Source organism: Mixophyes fleayi, chromosome 1 (assembly GCF_038048845.1).
Source record: "Mixophyes fleayi isolate aMixFle1 chromosome 1, aMixFle1.hap1, whole genome shotgun sequence".
NCBI lineage: Eukaryota > Metazoa > Chordata > Amphibia > Anura > Limnodynastidae > Mixophyes > Mixophyes fleayi.
The window spans coordinates 138,896,358-138,917,989 of NC_134402.1; the positions used below are offsets into that span (position 1 = coordinate 138,896,358).

A 21,632-nucleotide genomic window follows, 5' to 3' on the forward strand; every position below is an offset into this window, starting at 1 on the left:
TCGTTTGGGGTTTGCTCCCCTCCAAACAATTTTGTTAAAATCCGCCCATTCGTCACCTCGTTATCTCTCCAGAAAATCCTTTATTTCAACCAAAATCCAGCCAGATCTGCACATGCGCAGATTTTGCGGAGGATACACTCAAAACAGCCAGATAAGTTCCTTAATGACTCAGGCCCGGTATATGGCATACGGATTATGGATTTTGTGGATAAAAAATAACATTTCATACTTGAATTAGAAAACTGAAGGAAAAACTAAAATCTGAAGTACTGGATCACCATTGTTTTAGGTGTCTTGACATATACATAAAACACTTTAAAAAACATTTTGACCTTTATTTTATTTTTATTTCTTCATATAGAAAAAAACTTAATGAACATAAGCTACATAGAGTTTAAAGCTGCCACACAGGGCCTATTGTGCTGCTTGGCACATACAATAAATAGCAGTCATCTTCCAACTGCTTTACCACCATGCCTGATAATGATCTGATCAATTTGATTGGATTATTAGCAGGAACTGTAATTGTAAGAGTTCTACATATGAAATATTTATTTCCAGAGTCCATAACAAAATGATTTTACATGAAGCATTTAAATGGGAGATCCCACAATTAAATTATTCTTTGGTGAGCAGCTTTCTGGTTCCATTGAGATAACTTGGGCTTTGTAGCCATATTGTTCAGCAGCCCATGCTCGATCCAAATCCACCAAGCCCATGCAATGTTTCCCTGCAAGACAACACATAAAGAGTTTAGCATAACTCATTTCTAACACAATATCTACTATCTGCATGGACAATCTGTATAGATCATCTGGCCGGAATCCATAAAAGTTGCATTGTTTTTGGCATTGAAGAAAAGTGTTATTAAAATCCCCTTAATATTGTTATACTCACAAAAAATGCTAATTTGTGAATACACTGTTCATCAGAAGTGATAGATCAATATTTAGTTTCTAAAACAGAATTTTCTTATGAGTCAAAATTTATTCTTATAGTGGAGCTAGTTTCTCTTTAATAAAAACACAAATATAAAAAATATAACACCTTTACTTACAATGTCTAAATATAATTTGCTTAAAAAATATATATATAATATATATATATATATATATATATATATATATATATATATATATATATACATATTAATATATGCTTAAATAAAAAATATTGCTTTAACAAATGCATGTAAAGTGTACCTGTCATGTAATTTTCAAAAAATCCAACATTATTAGCACTCTGAGTAAAAGTCTATTTGCAATTTAGGGCTGAAACTCCTGTGACACTGATCTAATGTGATTATGCAGTCAGATGGATCCTTAAAAACTGTCAACTTCCTACAGCTTGATGATGTCACACAAGTACTGTACAGTGAGTATATGCTTCTGGCACTATATAGCATGTTTATTCTCATTCATTTATTCATGCAAGTATAAACAAAGTAAACATTGAAGAAACCATGTCTATAGCATAGAACATGTTTTCTTAGTTATATTTTATCTTTCAGATATCTGTTTAATACATATTTATGACCGAAACTCTTTAAATATTTCACTTTCAACCTATTTCATGTCCAGTTACATAGGAAAACCTGGATTAAGCGAGTGTGATATGTTTAAAATATATAACTTCTATAATGGATAGGGGAAATTAGTTTGGAGTCATTGGAAAACCAATAAAAATCATCCTTTCAATAACTCTCTTTTAATGTCCACTGTGGACATGTGAAGAGAACAAAGTTAGGGTCTGTGCAATACACTAATGTTATTTCATGAGACTGTGGCACAATTCAGTATTGTTTCTAATTAATTGTGAAGTATTCTCATTAATGTGTGAATAGCGGTTTTCAAACAGAAAATAAATCCATTTTCTGCCATTGCTATGCAGTATTTCACAGCTTGTGTATTATTTTAACTAAATAGAAATCATGAAATAAAATGAATAATAAATGTGCTCAGTATGCTATCCAAAACAGTCCCTTGCTCAAAGCTGAATGTGGCTATCTAGTGAAGGTTTGAGTAGTAAACTGTTATCAGCTATATCCTTGGTTATCGCCTATGTAATTAATCCCTGCTTATTCATCATCATCATCATCATCTATTTATATAGCGCCACTAATTCCGCAGCGCTGTACAGAGAACCCACTCATATCAGTAAGTGATGTGTGTTGCTATCAGAAAACAGTTATCTCAAACTGTCTATTACAACATAGAGTTGAAGAAACCACTGATGTTGCAACTCTCAATACAGTCAAATGGGTGTATTGTGTAGAGCACTGTTCTTTAGAGGTATGAGGTGAATCAGGTGAATGAGGTGAATAACCCCTAAATAAGGGGTTTTATGTATACACATAAAACTTATCGACTTCCTAAAAAGTACAATAACCAGTACTATTGCTTGTAGCTACAAGGGATAATTCACAGGAAGTTAGGCATATTGGTGATTGACTAGCACTTGATAAAATCATACACAAGAACATGATTAGAACTTCCTAAATTAATAACTGAAATTCAAAGCAAATATATAAGAAGAATATCATTTTGTGTGTTCTACCCATTCTAGTATTATGTAGCATACACATCATTAGTAAACTGCACAGCAAATGCATACCTATCAGCCTTCGCTCTGGAGGAAGCTTGACCTCTGTCTGATCCGCAAATCTACACAGAACCATGTGCTCCTGAAATTACAAAAGAACATCTACTAAAAAACAAAGTGATAGTCTCTGTATTGTCTGGACTTTGCCATTTCAGAGAGTATAATATACAGCTAAAAGGAAGCATAAACTTTTCCACCAACCCCAGTATAACAAATACACAAACAAACACACAAACAAAAACACCTACAAATCAATAGAAAATAAAACATTTATGATTATATTACTTTACAAGCAGTTCACCCAACGTTGCGCGGGTCTGTTTTGTAATGTGTAACAGCTTTACCTTGAGAGCTGTGGAAGATATTCGCCAACAAACAAATGTTTTCTTTTATATATATAGAAAATTATTTGCTACATGTTTTCATACATAGGGCGGGAATTCAATTAGCCATGAAGTGTCTCTCCGAAAGGTCCTTGCAGGAAAAATTAGCTGAGATTTGTATTGTAAGTGCCGGCAATGTGCGTGTGTGTGTCCTGGTATAAAAGCTTGAAACCTCTATTGTTAACCTGCGTTAGTTTCAGATTCAGCAAACATTTGCTTGCAACATATCATAGACCTTGGGTAAATCCGTAAAGAGAAATTATGAATCATATCCTCTTAAAATCAGCCCTTGCCAGTGTTACTATAAGAATATGTGAATTCAGCATACATAGGCTAATATGTGTAGGCAGTGTCAGGTGATTATAAGCAGCAGCCGTAGGGACAAGTACTTTTTCCAAGCCAGAATACGCATAAAAGTTCATCTATGCAATACGTCCAAATCTAGAAATAACTAGGAATTTGCATAAGTAGTCATTGATGAACTGCAAATCCAGAAAAATTCACAATTTTAGCAGTTCTGGTTTTATACTGAAAACTGCAATGTCTATAAATGTCTTGGCTAATCCACAGAGTTCTCCTCTCCCCTGTCTAAGCAGAGGACACATAAAAACAAGTAACTCGTAATTAAGTAACTTAGAGACATGTGTTATTTTAACTAACTTAAAACCATAGAATTTTGGATACTTGTACCAAATATAAATATTTTGCCTTGTTCTGTATATATATTCTTTGTAATAATACCTATTTTTTTCTTTAACAGCAATCAAATTAAGACAATATTTGTGACCATGTGTTTGAATTGTTTGACGCACTCTGCTTCTTAAGCACTGCCTTTCAGAGTAGGAATAAAGAAAAGTGAGTAACTCCATCAAAGTAGGATTTAGCGCAGATAATTAAGAACTCAAAATCTGCATGGCCAGACAAGGAGACAATGTCTGGCTATTGCATTGAATACTGGCCTTCCGATAATTATCTAGGATAAGTCCATAAACAGGCTCATTAAAAATACCAAGGATCCCTACCCGCACTAAAGCCTGTAGATTAAGGCATTCTTTCCTGCAGATTGTGCAAAGACGTGCCTTCTTCACAGTCATATACATGGCTGCTAGGAACAGAGCAATATATGGAATGTGTGTAGTCTGAACCCACAGTACAAATGAGGTTTCTTCAACATTCATAACACTGAAATGCGGAAAACTTGGCACCAGTTACAATTTATACTTTTACTCCTAACATTTGTAAAACTAATATTTGCAAATCGTCTTGACAGTGAGCTTTGAAGTTGATAGTTATCAGTATTACTGGATTCCTTTAATATAGTTTTCTGAAAATATATAGTTGCATATAGTCTATTCATTTAGGACATGTTTGAGGCCATGATGTATGTATCTAAATATCTTCTTTTATAGCTTTATAGAAATAAATTATATTTTTAATATACAGTTTTAGGATCTATGTATTAAAACATTTTTTTCATACATTGAAGCAAAATGCCTAAATGTTACTAAATTAGTTACAAATCATCCTTGATTCCCCAGAACACCCCCGCAGTTTCCCTCCTCTTTAAATTGTGTCACAGAACTCCTCATGCTGACTGTAGGAGGAAGTGCTCAGTGATCATGTCTGGTGGTCTGAATGTCAAATAGAAGCAATTTTTTCTTAACGGTTTTTAGAAGTTTTGGATAAAATATCGAATGCCTGCATGTGATAGGTCCCACTTTGTAAATGACGCACATTCTGTTGTATTTATTGTATTATTATTGCACTATATATACATATATCTCATTGTTTATCTATGTATGATATTATACTTGACCACCATTGGTGATTTAACATTTGTTTCTACTGTTTATTTAATATTTAAAAATCATTTTACTATTTTTCATGGTAAACTAGCCACTGTACTTTTGTGGAATGTCCACGGCCTCAACATTTTGTAATTATTTGTTTTTTATTGGGTCTCATATCTGTATTGTGCATATTTGATGCAAACAAAACATTTTTAAAAATATTTGATTACTATATATTTTATGTCATGGTTTGATATGATCTGCTACATATTTTCAGTGTTAATGATACGACACTAATGACATGACATGTTTAATAGTGTATAGACTATTCCCATCTCTATGGGAACTGATTAAGCTGACCCCTGTGAGTTGTTGATTGAGTGGTAAGCCATATAAGGGCTCACTGTTTGCATGTGCAATAATTTCTGATAAAAATATCCTGTTGGAAATACGGAACGTGAGAATAAAGATATATACACACACATATATATATATATATTTATTTATTTTATTTTTTTCAACTATACACACTGATCAGCCATAACATTAAAAACACTGACAAGTGAGGTGAATTTCATTGATTATCTCGCTACAATTGTACCTGACAAGGGATGGGAAATATTAGGCAGCAAGTGAACAATCAGTTCTTGAAGTTGATGTATTGGAGGCAGGAAAAATGTGCAAGTGTAAGAATCTGAGTGACTATGACAAAGGCCAAAATGTAATGGCGACTGGGTCACATTATCTCCAAAATGTAAGGTCTTGTGGGGTGTTCCCAGTATGCAGTGCTTAGCACCTACCAAAAGTGGTAAGTGGTCAAGCCAGAGAACCAATGTCAGGGTCATGGATACCCAAAGCTCATTGCTGCATATACAGCTGCGTAGCCGCAGACCAGTCACAGTGCCCATGCTGACCCCTGTCCACCGCCAAAAGTGCCTACAGTGGGCACATATGCGCCACAACTGGAACATGGGCAATAGTTATTTAGTATTGAAAAAGTAACTTACTAGATCACATTGCGACAGCACGACAAAGTGGCAGAGCGACAAATATTGAAAACATAATTTTTTGGTTGTAAACAATAGTTTGACTGCTGGAAGGAAACCTCGCCACAACACGGCACAACGACAATACGACAAAGCAACAAATCTTATTTTCTAAATAGCATTTTGAACTATTTACCAAATAATTTGCTAATATATAAATATTGCTCCACACCACAGATCAGACCAGCAGAATGCCGGGTGACTAATATATATATATATATATATATATATATATATATATATATATATATATATATTAAAGAATTCATTTAAGTATCAATTTAATGCAGAACATACTGAAATTTTTATAGCTTAGATTAGATTATGGGTCTGGTTTAGGGTTAGGAGCTAGCCTAACTACTGGATGCAAAATATGCACCTGGAAAATGCATTCTGTAATGTGTAAAATGCACAACCTGATTTATAGTTGTGAGAGGGCTGCAGCATAGCCCAATTAAAGTGCAGTTTAATAATAGAGCTGGCCAGAATGTTTGCACAGCTCGCAGTATTTGCAATCTAAGCAAAAATAAATAAAAATGATTGATTATGCACCCCTTGCAGGCACGATTTGCAGTAACTCTAAGGTGAAAATTCAATTGCCCGGGATATCCGGCTACGCATATTTCTGCCGATAACAGTGAGGAATCTCTTCTAATTTTTCTACACATCTCAGAGATTCCAGCCTGAGCATCAGAGCAGTGTATATCTGTAGACTGTTCTGGAGACGCATCGCAGTGAACTTGATCTCCTCCTAATTCAGCCCAAATGTATTTATGTACAGGTCTCCTAGCTGCATATAGAGCATGAAGCAATTTTGCTGGAGTATCCTTTCCACCTTAATGACTGCAATATCTACTAATCAAACAAAGGCACATGCTAGTAAACAATATTCATTTTGGCATAAGCAACTGTTGTTTCTATATTATTCTGTTGGTGGCAAGCTCAAGGCTGTACCTATTATAGATAAACACTAGAGCCTTGGCAGCACTATTTCAGGACTGCACTTGCATTGCAAATATATACGGACCCAGCTGTTACTGAAAGGGAAGGCCTGAATGTCATTTTCTAAGGTCTGGTACTGCAAATAGCTGCCACTGAAACGGGTGGGGTTACCAGATCAAGTACCTCTTATTTAACTGACATTTTTGTATTACAATTTCCTATACTGCACAAAGGGGAAGTTGACAATAACTCATGATTTAGCATATGTTTACAATGCAATTTCCCATACTAGAAAGCTTGGACCAATAATATGATAATGTATCTGTTAGGCTTTGTGTTAACAAAGTCAAAGCAGTTAGAGGATATTTACAGTATAAAAACAAATGCAAAAGAAACAAATGCCCACAGCACCCAATCTGATTTGCAGGGGCTGGCTGGCAAATTTTAGCCTGGGATGTGGGGGATGCCGAATGGCTAGTGACTCTTTCCAGCAGCTATTAGGAACATTTAAAAAAAAAAAAATTCAGGTGGCCCAGGGCAGCAGAAAATGGGTCCTGCCGGGAGGCAGATGTCCCCCTGCCCCTGCTGTTTTGTTTGCTTTAGTTTATAAACTGCTCTAAGAAATGACAGACTGAATGGTTGTTACAGACAACAGTACCTTTTTCATTTTGACCAATTTTCATAAAATGATCCACATGGGATCTATAAACCTGCCAACAGTGTTGCATTTGATGATTGGATGGGAAAATACTTGGTCAAACAAAACTTTAAGACACAAATCATATGAGTGTATTAACTGTGAGAATATGACCTGATTGACTTACTAAGACAACAACAAAATAGCTTAAGCTGACTAAAGAGCTCCTCGCTTCAGAATTAATTAGCCAGAAGGTCGCTGACCCTCCAGGAAAATTAAACCTCCCACACTGCTTAAAAGGATTAAAAAGAAGTCTGTTCTGAATCTACATTTTTCTTTGAATTATATGTCCAGGGAGGAATTATGTTCATTAAGGTGTAATCATATAGTAAACGCTGACTGGAGATACAATAAAATCTGCAATGTAACAAACTATATATTGAGGGTTTTTTTCCTGGAAAGTATAGTTATAAAATTCTCTAAATGAGCAACATTTAATAAAGTTAGTTACAATCATATGTAATAAAAAAGAGTTACAGTATAGTTATTTTTTAGCATAAGTTTAGTAAACAGATGGTCACATTTTTCTGTTTATACTTTATGTCAGGATAGGTTTACTGTGCCAACCCACTTGACGGGGTTTCGCTAGTTACCACCAACTAGTCGTTACTAACTACAAATAAAACTGTGGCTGAGGGAGGGGCGTGGCTTGACTGGACATGGTGTAGGACGCACGGCGCTTCCTCTCCTCCATATAACTGAAAAATGATCCAGTACCTCTGCACCCAACTGCCCAGAAACGACACCCTAGAACCAGCTGGACTCCCTGTGTCTCCCTGGTCCATGCCCGGGTCCTATCTTGCAGGTTTACCACTGGAAATCGTTGTTTGAGCTGTGGCTGCGGTGTCTGGGTGCGTTGGCGGAGGAGCACTCATATCATCCAATGTCTCTGGTTCTAGATGTGTGATCTGGTGGACTCCTGGCTCCCCTCTTTGGAAGTCGTGGGATCTTGGTTCGAGTCCCCCCGATGCCTCCGCTGCTAGTGAATTGACTTCATCTGGAGGTCGGGCGTGAAGCGGCCATTCTGGATTTCATCATAGCCGGGAGGCTGGAGGACAGCGGGAGTGTGCCGAACGCTGAGGTGGCTGAGCTGACAACCTGCTTCAAGATCTGACAGGTCTGATCCAGTTTGTGAGTAGCGAGTCTATTCTGCAGCTCCTACCCCTCCTAAGTACTCACTTGTGATTCTGCTAATGTCCGGGTCCCTCACAGATACTGTGCAGCTCATACCACACAGCACGCTGGAGTTGACGGGGATTGTCTGTTTTCAAGCTGGCTCCTTTGTCCTCATGGGCAATAATAAACCAAGAAATGGCTGGGTCAGAAATTGGTTGTTTTTTTCTGTAGGAGTGAATGGAATGAAGGCTCCCAATACCCCCGTGGCTTCCCTTCCCCCTTACTGGTAAATTTACAGAATCTAATATATACATTTCTGTGGTGTGACAGACATTACGCAGAGAAGTGGTCAAGCTGTTGGTGCTATACAAGACAAGGAATGAGGAGTGCTGTTGCCACCAGATAGTGCTTTGCAACTAATATTTTGGCACCATATCGTCATTTGCTTTCTGAACTCCCTTCCCGAGTGGTTAATCTCTGAGATTGAGTTGCTTTGTACCATAATCACCTACACACATACCGAGCCTGGTTGGCTCCTATCTGGTGCATATCTTCATCTGAATTACCCTTGTTTTTCCTAAACAGCTGCAAAACTGGAGAAATATGCCCTGGCCTCTACAGCGGCGCAACCTTCAGAGACGTCTGGCACTACAAAGACATCTATGCCTGCTGGGGTTGCAACCCCCCCCCCCCATACCCATAGAAGACCCCAATTCCAAGTTCTTCTCACTATAACCTCTTCTGAAAAGCGGATCACAGATCGTATTAGTGAGGTGCAGTCGGATCTCTCTCTCATTCGACAAGATCTACAAAAAATGAGGGAGCGAGTTGAAGAAGTGAGCACCGTATATCCTCACTAGAAGATGTGACTGCTCGCATGAGAGAAGAATCATGGACTTGGCTATTCAAGTCAACATGTGTAAACAAAAGATGTCTGATATGGAGGGCCACTTCTGTACGAATAATATCCGTTTTTTGGGCTTCCCCGAACGTGCGGAGGGATCCGCTTCTGAAACATTCCTGGAGACCTCGCTTGTCCGCGAGTTTGGCAGAGAGGCCTTCACCTCACAGTTTGCAGTCGAACGGGGGCCAGTGCGCATGTTCATAGCTAAACTGCTTCATTACAATGACAGAGATACCATTCTCTGCCTGGCCAGAACGCAAGGACCCCTCAAATATGAAAAACATGTATTATCAGTCTTCCCAGACTTTGCTATTGAGGTTCAAAAGAGCAGAGCCCAATTTACCCAAGTCATTCGGCGGCTCCGGGATTTACAACTACCATACGCAATGCTCTTCCCTGCGAGGCTCTGAGTGGTGGCGGAAGGACGATCCAACTTCTTCTCCACGCCTAAGGAGGCCATGGACTGGCTGGACAGTAGGCCCTGTGCTGGGCCTCAGGTGAGATAAACTTTTTCTTGGTTCAAGATTTGGCTAATCTATTGTTTATTTGATAATAATGATTAAGCTGAAGGGGTGATACAATGTGTTCTATTTCTTTTTCCTTTAACTGGGTAAAGTGCAGAACGTATACTAAGGGAGAGTCCCCTTGTCACAAGCTAGGACTAGGTAGTTCTCAAGTAGGTAATAGTTGGGATTGTTTGAGTATTGTTAGTTTAGTCTTGGGATGTTTAGGGGATTAAGTATACCAAGGTTTTTGTCTAGGTATGCGGGGTGGGGTGGGGGAATTGGGAGAGTAGATAGGGTGTTTGATTTAGTTCCACTTGTATTCTTTGCCAAAGCATTACAATACGATTCACATTTGACAAGATTGATTCTAAAATGCTATGTGCTTCTACAATACTACATGTTTCTTTATTCTGGCAATTTTCAATGTAATTGCTTGAAATACGCAGTGTTCAGCTATAAGATGTATTGGGGAATGACTCTCATGCGCTTAAGGATAGATCTTGGGGTCATCCAGAGTGGGTACTGGGGGGCTTCGTGGAATTAATGGGACTTAATGATCGCATCAAAAAATCCCTGGTTCTCACACAGCCCAAAAAATACAACCCTGATCTGGCATGCCATCTCATGTACTGGCTCTGAAGAAGTCTTGGGTGAGATGGGCATACCATTCGGCCCACTCCTCACACTCACGGGGGGTATCGTGGTATAGGGTCAAAAACTGGCCCCGTTAGCTACTGAAATTGGATACCTCTCTAGGGGAATATCTGAACACTCCCCGGTGTTGCTGGTTGCCGTCTTCATACCAGACGCCGGAATTAGATTTTGGAAACTTAACCCTTTTTGGCTTACAATTATGGGTACGTGTAGTAATCTGGTGATGGATTGGGAAGGGTTTTTCTAGGACAATGCTGCCACAGCCGGCCCGCCGGTTCTCTGGTAAGCCTTCAAAGCGTTCCTTCGTGGAACATTGGTTAACCGTGTTGAGGGTCAAAAAACTCCTCCAGGGCGGAGGAATCAAGGTTAGATTAGGCCTGTTGGAACTTGGAGCAAATATATTTGCACACGGGACTCCCTGCTAACCAACTGGCTTGGCTACATGCACAGAGGTAATGGGCTGATTACTTGCTAGATAAGTCTACCCGCAGGCTCCTATTCTCTAAACATGATATGTATGCATAGTGTGACAAGAGTAATAGTCTCATTGCATACTTGGCAGGGCGGAACTGCAAAACAAAACTCTACCGCCATCCATGTCTGAGGCAATAATAGTGGTCATCCCTTATCCGGGCAAGGAACCACTGCTGCCTGAGTCCTACCGACCCATTTCCCTCCTAACAACGGACGTTAAAATTTTAGCTAAAGTACTTGCCTTGAGATTAAATATGGTTATTGCTCAGTTGATCCACTCAGACCATACTAGGTTTATGCCAGGGAAATCTACTGCCATTAATCTCCGGTGTCTTTATACCTATTTACAGATGTCTGGTGGTCATGGAGATGGGGCAGTGGTTGTCTCCCTAGATGCAGCCAAAGCATTTGACTCTGTGGAATCGGAATATCTGTGGGAAGTCATGTGTAAATTCGGTACTGGTCCTAGGTTTTTGCCCTGGGTGAGGTTATTGTATTCAAATCCAGCTGCCAGAATTAGTGTAAATGGTCATACTTCCTCCCCATTCTCACTGGGCAGGAACACGAGGCAGGGATGCCCTCTCTCCCGGCTCTGTTTTCCATTGCCATAGAGCCACTGGTGGGTTTGATCCATGCACATTCTGAAATCCGTGGACTCAGGACCGGGGTCGGTGTAGACAAGGTCGCGCTTTATGTTGAAGATATCCTCCTTTTCCTGAAGGACTCGGAGGCATCCCTAGACACACTGCTACACCTAGTAGATGAATTCGGTACATTCTCTGGCCTGAAGATAAACTGGTCCAAGTCTAGCATTTTCCCCATTGGTGGGGAGGTCCAGGATAGAGTTGCTGGGTCTCCCCCGTTGCAGTGGACACAAAAATTCAAATACTTGGGAATATGGATCATAAATTCACCTTCTGACTATATACCGCTAAATATTGATCCCGTGACCAATAATCTTCGGGCCAAGATCTCTACGTGGACGAGATTGCCCCTGTCGGTGACGGGCAGGATCAATTTAATTAAAATGGTTCTGCAACCAAAGTTCTAGGCAGCTCTTCTATCAAATAATAAATACATGTCCTCTGTGGTCTGGGAGGAGAAACAAGCTAGTATAGGGTTAACCTCCTTATGCCAACCCCAGACAGCGGGAGGCCTGGTCCTCCCTGACTTCAAGGCTTACTACTTTGCTGCGCTGCTGGCGCATCTTTGGGGATACATTGAAGGCTCTCGGACAGCTGACCTGACAAGTTTCCTTAGAGGATGTACAGGATTTGATAGACCACCCATACAGGTCCTGCTGGGCACCAGAGTCACGAGAATGGTTCCGCATTTGCTTAAGCAGGCCCTAATGATCTGGAAAATTGTAAAGGGGACATTAGAACCGGAGACTCCGCTATGGGCCAATAGCACACTCATCATCATCATCTATTTATATAGCGCCAGTGATTCCGCAGTGCTGTACAGAGAACTCATTCACATCAGTCCTGCCCCATTGGAGCTTACAGTCTAAATTCACGGTATGCAGTGCGGTTTTTGGCTGAGGAACCCGAGACTGCTTCTTCTCCCCCCATCCGTATATGTATTTTGAAAATATTGGGTTGACCGCAAACACTTATCGATACTAATGTCTTTACCAAGTCTTAGTATTCCACGTCTACAGTGGAGAGGTTTTAAGAGCTGAACAGAATATAACACTTGTTGTCCTATATTGCCATATAGATACCATGCTTTTTGTTGTTTTTTTATGAGGATGTGCATTGAAATATCTGAATTGTTATTATGCTACTGCTAAATACCATGGAATGCAACATGTATTGTAATTATGTCATATTTTTTTTGTTTGTTTTTTTCTCTTTGTTTTGTACTGTTATTTTAAAAAAAAATCTTAATAAAAAATATTTGATTTAAAAAAAAAAAAAAAAAAAAAATGTGGCTGAGATCTACTACCTTTTCCAAATGAGGAACCATTGCAGCCAAGTATATTGTTAAAACCTCCCAATTTTATTTCTGATGAGGCAGTTCTGAAATGATAGTAAGCTTTACATATACTGAGTTTTGTATCAGCTGATTTACCAATTGGACTCATTAACTATTTAAGTATCATTCATACTTTAAAGAAACAGTTATGTTGTCCACCTAAAATCAGCATCCTTTGAAAACAATTATTCTTACTCCCAAAAACCCTAAGAATATTTGCTTACTAAAGCAACTGATTATAACTTAGGACAAAAATAATTTGACATCAATGCTACAGAGAGAAGAAACTAAGGGGTAAATTTATCAAACTGCGAGATGTTGCCTATAGCAACCAATCAGATTCTAGATATGTTGTGGAATGTACTAAATAAATGATAACTAGAAACTGATTGGTTGCTATGGGCAACATCTCTACTTTTTCAAACCTGCAGCTTGACAAATTTACTCTTAAGTGAATACTAATCCATACTTTCTTATTATTTTGTCTTCAATTCATGTACTAGATCTTTTTTTTTTTTAAATCCAGTATTTTTTATTGGAAATTTTCAAGGTACATACATACCAACAACAAAACAAAAAAAAAACAAATACAGAAGAAAGAAAATACAGTCGCAAATATGTCAATATTGAATATAAAATATTGGTTAAATTGTAAGACACCAGTATCGCATAATGATAACATTTGTACAATACTTAATTAGGAATATACATCGTAAATACTCTTGCATACGTACTCTGCAGAGGCGGGGCTCTGCTTTTTGTTATCAACTTTATTATTGTTATTATGTAATCCAGGGGAACCAGACCCTCATGTATTCGGGACATCATGACTAGAGGATACAAAATAAAATGGAGACTCCACCCACCTGTACCATATATTCTCAAACTTTGGCAATGCCTGCCTGCTCGTGTAAACAAATCTTTCATGCCCTATAGTGGCATTTACCAGGATTTTCCAACTCTTAATTGTGGGGCTCGTCGAGGCTAACCATAAGCGGGCTATGCTAACCTTAGCCACCATAAACAACTGGGAAATATAAATTTTTGTCAGCTTGTTGACCTTTCCCTTCAGACGGAGCCCAAATAAACAAGTGGCCGATGACCTAAGTGGGACTTCAATTCCCGTTTTTTGAACACATCGTATGACTCTTCGCCAGAAGTTTTGTATACAGGGACATTCCCAAATGAGATGCCAGAAATTGCCATTTTCCGAACTACATTTTGGACATTTAGAAGTGCTATCAGGGCGGAACTTAGCCAGCCTAATAGGAGTCAAGTAGGCCCTATGCAGAATGAACACCTGTATTTGCTGGAATTTTAATGATGCTGTGTAGCCACTAGTGCTATCCGTGACCATCCCCCATTCTTTGTCTGTTAAGGGACCAATATCTATTTCCCATTGATTTCTCAGGTCATTCAAGTCATTTACAGTGGATTCATACAAAAGACAGGAGTACATACATGAAATCAGACCCCTGTTGCTCAAAGCCTGTAACTGCTTTCTCAGTGGGGCTATGGCAACCACTGGTGACTCCCCTTTGAATTGTGTGTACATGGCATGTCTCAGTTGGAGGTAGGAAAAGAACATTGTTCTAGGCACAGAAAATTCCCTGGACAACTGTTCAAAAGATTTAAGAACATTTACTTCATACAGTTGACCTACAGCCACTACACCATACCGGGACCACCGCCTGGACCCCACCACTGTGTCCAACTCCCTCAATCTCCTCGCCCCCCAAATAGGAGTACATGGATCTATATCTGTGAATCCCACCATTTTATTACTGACTGCCCAAATCTTAATTGCCTGAATCAGGAGCGGAGAAGCCTGTGGGCCGAGCCTCCCGGACAACAGTGCCTGCAAAGGCGTATGATTGGCATTGAATTGATGAACTAATATCCAGTGTAGATCCTGGTAACCCGGATCGGAAATCCATGCCTTGAGGTGGGTCAGTTGAGAAGCAATATAGTACAATTTTAAATTTGGAAACGCAAGACCACCACCAGCCCTGGACCTGCACAACGAGCTGAGCTTAACCTTAGCCCTCCCCCCTCCCCAGACCAGAGAGGTCAAATAACGGTCAACACTGCGAAAGAAAGAGGGTGGGATATATATAGGTGATTGCTGAAGTATATATAAAAACCTTGGCTGCACCACCATCTTAATTAAGTTTATCCTGCCAGACACAGAAAGAGGGAGCTTCCTCCACACATGTATTTTTGATTTAAGATATTCAACCTGAGGCTGTAAATTTAGTTCCATAAATTCTGAGGGGGTGTTAGTGATCCACAATCCCAGGTACTTAAATTTTGGTGTCCACCTCAGTTGGAGATCTTTTAGTGGAGTAATTGGACATTTCCAACCCACTGGGAACACACTGGACTTATCCCAATTGATTTTCAGACCAGAGAATACCCCAAAACAATCAACCACCCTCAGGAGAGTACCCAGAGACTCTTTATGGTCAGCAAGGAACAGCAGCATATCATCAGCGTATAACGCCACCTTATCTTCCCTATGCTCTGATTGAAGTCCCTTAATATCTTTATTATTATGAATAAGGCAGGCCAGTGGTTCTATTGCTAGTGCGAACAAAGCAGGAGACAGTGGGCATCCCTGTCTAGTGCCTCTTTCCAATTTAAATGGCTGGGAGAGGTGGCCATTTACACATACCCGAGCTACAGGATGTGAATAAAGTAACTTAACCCATTTTATGAAGTTGGAACCCACCCCGAAACGGGACAACACCTCCCACAGGTACAGCCACTCCACCGAGTCGAACGCCTTAGCCGCGTCGAGGGATACCACCACTTCACTCTCCTCAGGAGGCGACCGCACCTGTAGGAGGGTATATAACCTCCTAAGGTTAATAGATGTGGACTTGCCCGGCATGAACCCAGTCTGATCCGGGTGAATCAATTCCAACACCACCCTATTTAGCCTCAGTGCCAGCAGTTTAGCCAAGATCTTTACATCACCCGTCAGGAGTGAGATCGGGCGATATGACTCTGGGTACAATGGATCTTTACCTGATTTAGGTATCACCACCACCACTGCCTCCATCATGGAGGGGGAGAGGGCGTTGGCCCCGCACAGCTCGCCGAGTGTTCCCAACAATTTAGCTACAAAAAAGGATCGATGTTTTTTATATACTTCAATGGGTATGCCATCTATTCCAGGCGCCTTTCCATTAGGGAATGACATAATGGCCATATCAATCTCTTCTTCAGTAAAAGGAGAGTCCAAATACTCCCTACTAGCCGCAGAGAGTGTGGGAAGAATAATAGCATCTAAGTATACTTGTAAGGTGGCCAAATCATATTGAACCTGTGACTTATATGTAGTAGCGTAATATTTGTAAAAAACCTCAACAATATCAGGCATCAGGAATTTCTTAGCCCAACTTTCATCACAAATAACTGGAACAGCCGCATTAGCCCTCTCAACCCTTGCCAGGTATGCCAAGAAACTGCCATTTCTGTCTCCCTCAGCATACTGCACATGTTTAGAGAAAAGAAACTTACGTTTAGATTTATCAAACACATAGTTTACCCACTCCCTCTGAGCCACCTGCCAAACACATCTTGAGGCCTCAGTCCTACAATTTATATATTGCCTTTCTAGTAATTTGCATGTGTCCTCCAATTCTTTTTCTTTATGCCTAGACGACTTTTTTATTTCCGCCACACTAGCAATTAATGTCCCCCTCAGAAAAGCTTTAAAAGTGTCCCATACCATAGGGGGTCGTGCTGTACCAGAGTTATCCATGAAAAACCCTTCCCACTGAGCCACCAATGTTGCCCCTGTACCCATCAAGGAGAGCCAGAAGGGGTTCAACTTCCAAAAGGACTGACCTCTAACAATAGCAAAGTCAATATTCAGAAGAAGAGGCGAGTGATCAGAAATTCCTCTAGCCTTGTATTCCACCCCCCGTACCGCCGGCACCAGAGAATGCGACAACAAAGCCATATCAATCCTAGAAAATGCATTGTATGATGTAGAAAAACAGGAGAATTGCACCTCTTCTGGATATCTTAAGCGCCAGACATCAACCAAGCCCAACTCCCCTACCAGGGCAGCAAAGGCCGACACAGAGTCACTGACTGCAAGATTTTGTTCCCGCCATCTATCTAAAGATTTATTCATCACATTGTTAAAGTCCCCTATACATATGGTGGGAATCTCTGGAGACATTGCCATAAACTCACCACATTTTTTTAAAACTTCACTATTATATGGAGGGGGTATATACACCACAAGAAGGAGCACCGGAACCCAATTAATGACAGATTTCATTAAAACAAATCTCCCTATTGGATCCACCTGTATTTTTTCCAGGGTGAAACTAAGGCGCTTATGAACCAATACAGTAACCCCTCGAGAATGAGTTGTGTGTGTGGAGTGGTACGCACCACCTACCCATGACTTTTTAAGGGAGAGTGTTCTTTCACCATGCAGATGGGTCTCCAATAAACAAATTATGTCAGGATCATTTTTCCTAATTTGACGTATAACAAGGGAGCGCTTTACACTGTTGTTTAAACCTCGAACATTCCAGGAGAGGATTCTCAGCTCCCTGTCAGATGTACCAGAACACATACATAAAGCATAAAATCTTGTAACATTTCCCCCGAGACCCACTGCCCCGTATCCCACAGCCCCGCAGAGCATACATAATCAAGTATAGATGTAGTCTTACAAAAGCATTGGTCATATTTTTGCGAACACATAACTGCACTCAAACTAAATTAGTAACCTTAACACTAAACCCCTACCCCCACCCTGTATACTCCACCCAACTAAAGTATACCTCAGACCCGAACAGTAATTAACTTAGGATGCCCAACAAGCCAGCACACAGCCACCCGTCAAGCCCGCACTGTGCAAAACAGCCCGAGCTCAACAAGACAGGCCGCCCGCCAACAAGGAGGGTAAACAAAAATAGAGTACAAGGACAAAGAAAAGAAACAAATGGAAAATAAGGGGGGGCAAACTGAGACCAGAATAGGCCTTAAAGCCATGGGCTCTCCAGCCCGTTACCTCATATATGAGCCTTAGAGCAACTTTCTTTCTCATCAACACATTTTAAACCTTAATGAGCGTAGCAAGTACCAAGAAGAACACAATACATATTGCATAATGTAACTCAGCACCAGAGTGTCCCAAGGACAAAGTAGAGGGATGCTAAACTGCTCATCTGACATCCCGTTTCAGCATCCTCCAGCAGCCAGACGATCCAGCCAGGTAGCAGCCTCACGCGGTGTATCAAAGAAGGATGTGCGACCCTCTGAGACCACACGTAGTCTAGCAGGGAAGATCATGGCATATGGGATCTGTAAGTCACGCAATCTTCTCTTCACCGGGATAAACTGGGCCCTATTTTTTTGAACATCTAGAGCAAAGTCAGGATACATTGCTACTCGTTGACCATTATATTCCACTGGGCCTTTCTGCCTAGCTAGGCGTAGTACAGCATCTCGATCACGATAGTGCAGGAATTTGGCTATAAATGTCCGCGGAGGAGCTCCAGGCGGAGGTGCCTGAGTTGGAATGCGGTGTGCTCGCTCCACTGCAAATTGGGCTGTGAACGGATCTGCGCCAAATAATTGGATTAACCATTTTTCCAGGAAAGATTCTGGAGCAGTGCCCTCCACCTTCTCAGGTAGCCCCACTACACGAATGTTGCTGCGGCGTAGGCGCCCCTCGATATCCGTGAGCTTTTGCCTGAAAAGCGAGGCCTGGGACTCCAGACCCTCCAACCGACCCCCAACCGGAGCAGAACCATCCTCAAGCGTGGACACACGGGCCTCTACCTCGCCCACTCTCTCCCTAATCTTCTGTACATCCTGCCGGAGAAGAGATACATCCACCTGTACTTCTGCAATTTTATCAGTCACCCGCTTCTCAGACGCCCCGATGGCCTGTAGAACCTGCTGTAATGTGACCTCCTGCTCATCCTGCGGTGCTGACAAAGGAGGGGGAGCAGATTGTGATGTTTCACCTGAGCCAGTAACACTCGTGGAGGATCGGGCAAAACGTTCCAGTTTTCCCGCAGCAGTGGATTGACCATGCTTCCCCATGGTTTTACACAGCAAAGTGGGTAGTATTTCTCCTATGAACTTGTATATGGCCGAGAATCAGGGCCAGAAACCAACAAGACAGTTGTGCTTCAGGGTTATACTGCCAGCAGACTATACAGCCCGACCCCCCCAGGACTTGGTAGATGGCCGCCAGCTGTAATCACCCTCCACCAGATAGTATAAGTAAAGCAGTCACAGTAACAGTAGGAGGCTTTAAAAGTCCAAACAGCTCCTGGTAGTATGCAGGTTCAGATAATAGCTTAACACATCTATGTCTCCAGTGTAAACAGATTGTGCACAAGCTGCTTTGTAGCTCTTAAGCAGTGACTTACTTGGATACAGCCAGAAGGCAATATGGCGCCCGGAGCGTATAATGTTTCCATCCAGGTGAATGTCGGGAGGTGTGGAGCGAGTCCTTCCCTGTCTGCTGTGCCTCTGGATGCCGCCGCTAAGCCCCGCCCCCTCTCCTTACCACTTTAAACAGAGGTTCCCCGTGGCAATGTGCTGGCAGGCCTTATGTGTAAATGCACCTCGTTCTCTAGGGCCTTTGATGCAGATATATTGCAGCGGAAGCTCAAGGCTGTGTCCCCCTCTCTCCGGCGATCAGGCTCCCCCGCCGACCGGAAGTTGACCTCCGAAAACCGGAAGTCAGGTCACTCAGGCGATCAAAGGAAATAACAGCCGAGGCTGCAAAGGCGCGGCTAGGCCGCAAATCGCGGAGACGCCGCCGAGGGGTCCAGAGACCCAGCAGAGTCAGACAAGGATCGCGTGGACCCGTTTTTATCTGCAGGGCTTCAGGGTTCACTTCCCACACTCGGTAAGCAGTTTTTAGTCGATTTTAGTCGCTATACAGGAGATATCAGGATATTCAGGCTGGAGAGCTTGTAACAGTACGTGCTACTCCATGCTTGTCCAGGCCACGCCCCCCATGTACTAGATCTTTATCATCTAGCAGGCTGTCTCAAATGTTTTTTTATATTTTGCTTTAATAAAAAGTGTTTATTGATTTTTAGCGCTCTCCTTTTTTATGTTGTCATATATGTATTAGTTTGGGAATTTAGTGCCCTATCTTGAGAGCTGCTGTTATTTTCATTCTAATCAGCAGTTTGCTGAAACAAAATGTGTGATTAGGATTGTGCTTTTGATTTTCTTTTCTTTAATTTTTGTTACAGACAATACTACAGAAAGCGTTAATATGTTTAGATAAGGGGGTTTATAACACATCTCCCCCAGCTTCAATACACTCAGGGGTTCCCTTATTTGATGCAGTACGTGTTCTAGTGTCCAAAATGGTATGACATGTTGGGCTATCCAGATTGTTCCTACATATTTTATGCATGTCATTCAAGATAGTAAAATATTAAAAATAAAAATAAGAAAATGTGTTAGTTTTTCATTAAAAAAAACTGCATTTGAAAATGATATTTGTAAAATCCTCCCTTTTCTGTTTTGGAAAGGTGGATAATGCCAAAGAAGGGCCACAAGGTAGTTCTTGGTGGTGCTTAAAACAAAATACACACATTTTAGTTAACTTCCTTGCAATTTCTGTAATAAAACACTTTCTGCCCATTTTAGGTAGATTTGTTTTTGCAGTGACACGGGGTATAAGCAAACTAATCAGATATTTGGAAAATTCTAAGTCTTTTGAAACAAAAAACAACACGTTGTAATTTGTCTGGGTGCCGCACAATTATGGATATTGCTGTTGGGTTGTAAACCACCCCCAAAATAGGCTCAGCTGTGAAGTGGTTAAACTAAAACATAGTTAATCGGTTTTCTTGCAGAAAGCTGGTAAGTTTAGATTAAACTGTAGGCTTTTTTTTTTACTTTATTTTGCCCAGAGCAGAAGTAGCAGAAAAAATTATTACACTATTACACTAATTCAGGTCAATTACATAGTCACTAAAAGCATAAAGCCCACTCAAAAAGATACAAAATTTTAATATGATTCTTCTGCAGCAGTTTCTATTGTATGTGAGGCTGTATGTTTAAAGATTCTGGAACAAGCTTTCAGTCTACTAATGAAGAGCGTTGAGTAACCATATAGTGATTATGTTTAGTTTTCTACATTAACCATAGAAATGCCTCATGTTCACTATAAATGAGTAAAGAGTTTTCTAATTCTTTTCTAACTCTAAGTCACCCGAAGTGAATGTCTCCATCCTCTCCAATGGAATGGAATTAACATACACGTTTATGGATAAAGATTATCTTACCCAAAGTTCATTGTTTTTTTGGTTACCAGTCACTAGAACCCCAAATTTACAAACTAGATACAGGAAGTTGTAAGTCCTTTTATTTGCGGACTATATTGTACATTGTCATTGCATCTTAAATTTGCATAACTTTCTCTTGCACCAGCTGCACTTTTTTCTCAGTTGAACTATTGCCTATAATTCTTTGTATTCAATAAAGAATGAAAAAGTCTATTAAATAACAGTGTATAAAAGTATACCAT

General features: G+C 40.6%; 1 protein-coding gene across 3 annotated transcripts in view; it reads right to left on the minus strand.

Moving 5' to 3' along the window:
* Positions 1 to 321: 321 nt before the first annotated feature.
* The window catches only part of GSTCD (glutathione S-transferase C-terminal domain containing), a 164,130-nt gene continuing 142,819 nt past the window's right edge, over positions 322 to 21,632 (minus strand). For all 3 annotated transcript variants that reach the window (XM_075200850.1, XM_075200844.1, XM_075200839.1), the window contains 2 exons: positions 2,614 to 2,683; positions 322 to 730 (listed from right to left, as the gene is read on the minus strand). In XM_075200850.1, the coding sequence (XP_075056951.1) occupies positions 594 to 730; positions 2,614 to 2,683 (207 nt within the window). In that variant the 3' untranslated portion in view covers positions 322 to 593. The remainder of the gene's footprint in view (positions 731 to 2,613; positions 2,684 to 21,632) is intronic.